The 1,130-nt window shown below is 40.4% G+C and overlaps 1 protein-coding gene across 1 annotated transcript; it reads left to right on the forward strand.

Annotated features, from left to right (window-relative positions):
- The first annotated feature begins 575 nt into the window (after positions 1–575).
- On the forward strand, positions 576–896 carry LOC18430621 (cyclin-dependent protein kinase inhibitor SMR6). The gene has a single exon (XM_006840771.1). The coding sequence runs from the start codon at positions 576–578 to the stop codon at positions 894–896; it is 321 nt and encodes a 106-aa protein (XP_006840834.1).
- Positions 897–1,130: the final 234 nt, after the last annotated feature.

Consider the following 1,130-nt stretch of genomic DNA (forward strand, 5'->3'; position numbering starts at 1 on the left):
GCCGATTGAGTAAAACTAGGATTTAGTCATTATTAATTCTTTAAGGCCTAAGCTAAAGTTCATTTCCAACCATTTTTTTAAAAGTAAAATAACTCAAAAGAATCATAGCCGTTATTTACTTACAGAATTTTCCCGCCAAAAATAAGACGGTTTCCGAAAATTCCAAAACCCTAATTAATCTCTGCCCGCGGGCAGCTCTTACGGGCAGAGGCAACCCTCTATTATTTCCCTCTCTCTTCCTCACCCTAATTCATATTCTATTATTTCTCCCTCTCATTCATATTTTTGATTTCCCTCTCTCTCACTTCTCCCCTTCTTCCTTTTCTCTCTCTCTCTCACTTCTCTCCTTCTTCCTTTCTCTCTCTCTTAGAAGCATAAACACAACCTTCATCTCTCTTTCTCTTAGGAGAAGCCTTTGCACTACATTCTCAAGGCGCTCTCCCTCATCAAGATCCCATCTCTCTGATCCTTTTTGTGGGCTTTAAGAACAGGGGTTTCAGAAGTAGAGCTCTTCTCTCAAGCCTCATATCATTATCTTTCAATTTGGCTTTTTTTTTTTGTGCTTTTCTATTCTGATGGGCTACTCGGAAAAGTTCAGAGATGAAGAAGGAGCAAAGCAAGATGGAAAGAAATGGATCATTGCCGGTATACCTAGCCGAAATCCCCTTTCTCCTATTATTATAAACCCCTCTTCAAATGAAGGGAAGTTTGATGGCGATGAGAGATCTCGAACACCAACGAGCAAAGAAGCGAGAATACCAGAGAAGCTTCCATGTCCTCCTGCTCCACGAAAGCCAAAGCTTTCTTCAAAGTTTCCCATGAATGGGTTCAAGGAGTTCTTTAGTTCCCCTGACTTGGATGCTCTCTTCACAATCCATTTTAAAGAGAGAGTCTAGAGAGAAAGGGGGGAGATGTTGGGATTGGAGTTGTTCGATCGTTTGGTATTTTAGAGAGAGAAAGAATCCAACTTTTGGAAAGAGGGATACATGGGATAGGGTCTGTAAGGGGCTAAATTTGTTTAGCCCTAATCACTTTGGGTGAAACAAGGGTTTATTGTTTGTATTTCAAAGGAGAAAGGTTTATGTTGCTGGTTAATCTGTAAAGGACTCTCATAACATTTGGGATGGAGT

The sequence above is a fragment of the Amborella trichopoda genome, chromosome 3 (genome assembly GCF_054954075.1).
Source record: "Amborella trichopoda isolate Santa Cruz 75 chromosome 3, AtrichopodaSantaCruz75HAP2 v2.0, whole genome shotgun sequence".
NCBI lineage: Eukaryota > Viridiplantae > Streptophyta > Magnoliopsida > Amborellales > Amborellaceae > Amborella > Amborella trichopoda.

What these genes read in the sequence shown, in the direction of transcription:
- LOC18430621 (XM_006840771.1), top strand. Translation starts at nt 576, where the DNA reads ATGGGCTACTCGGAAAAGTTCAGAGATGAAGAAGGAGCAAAGCAAGAT.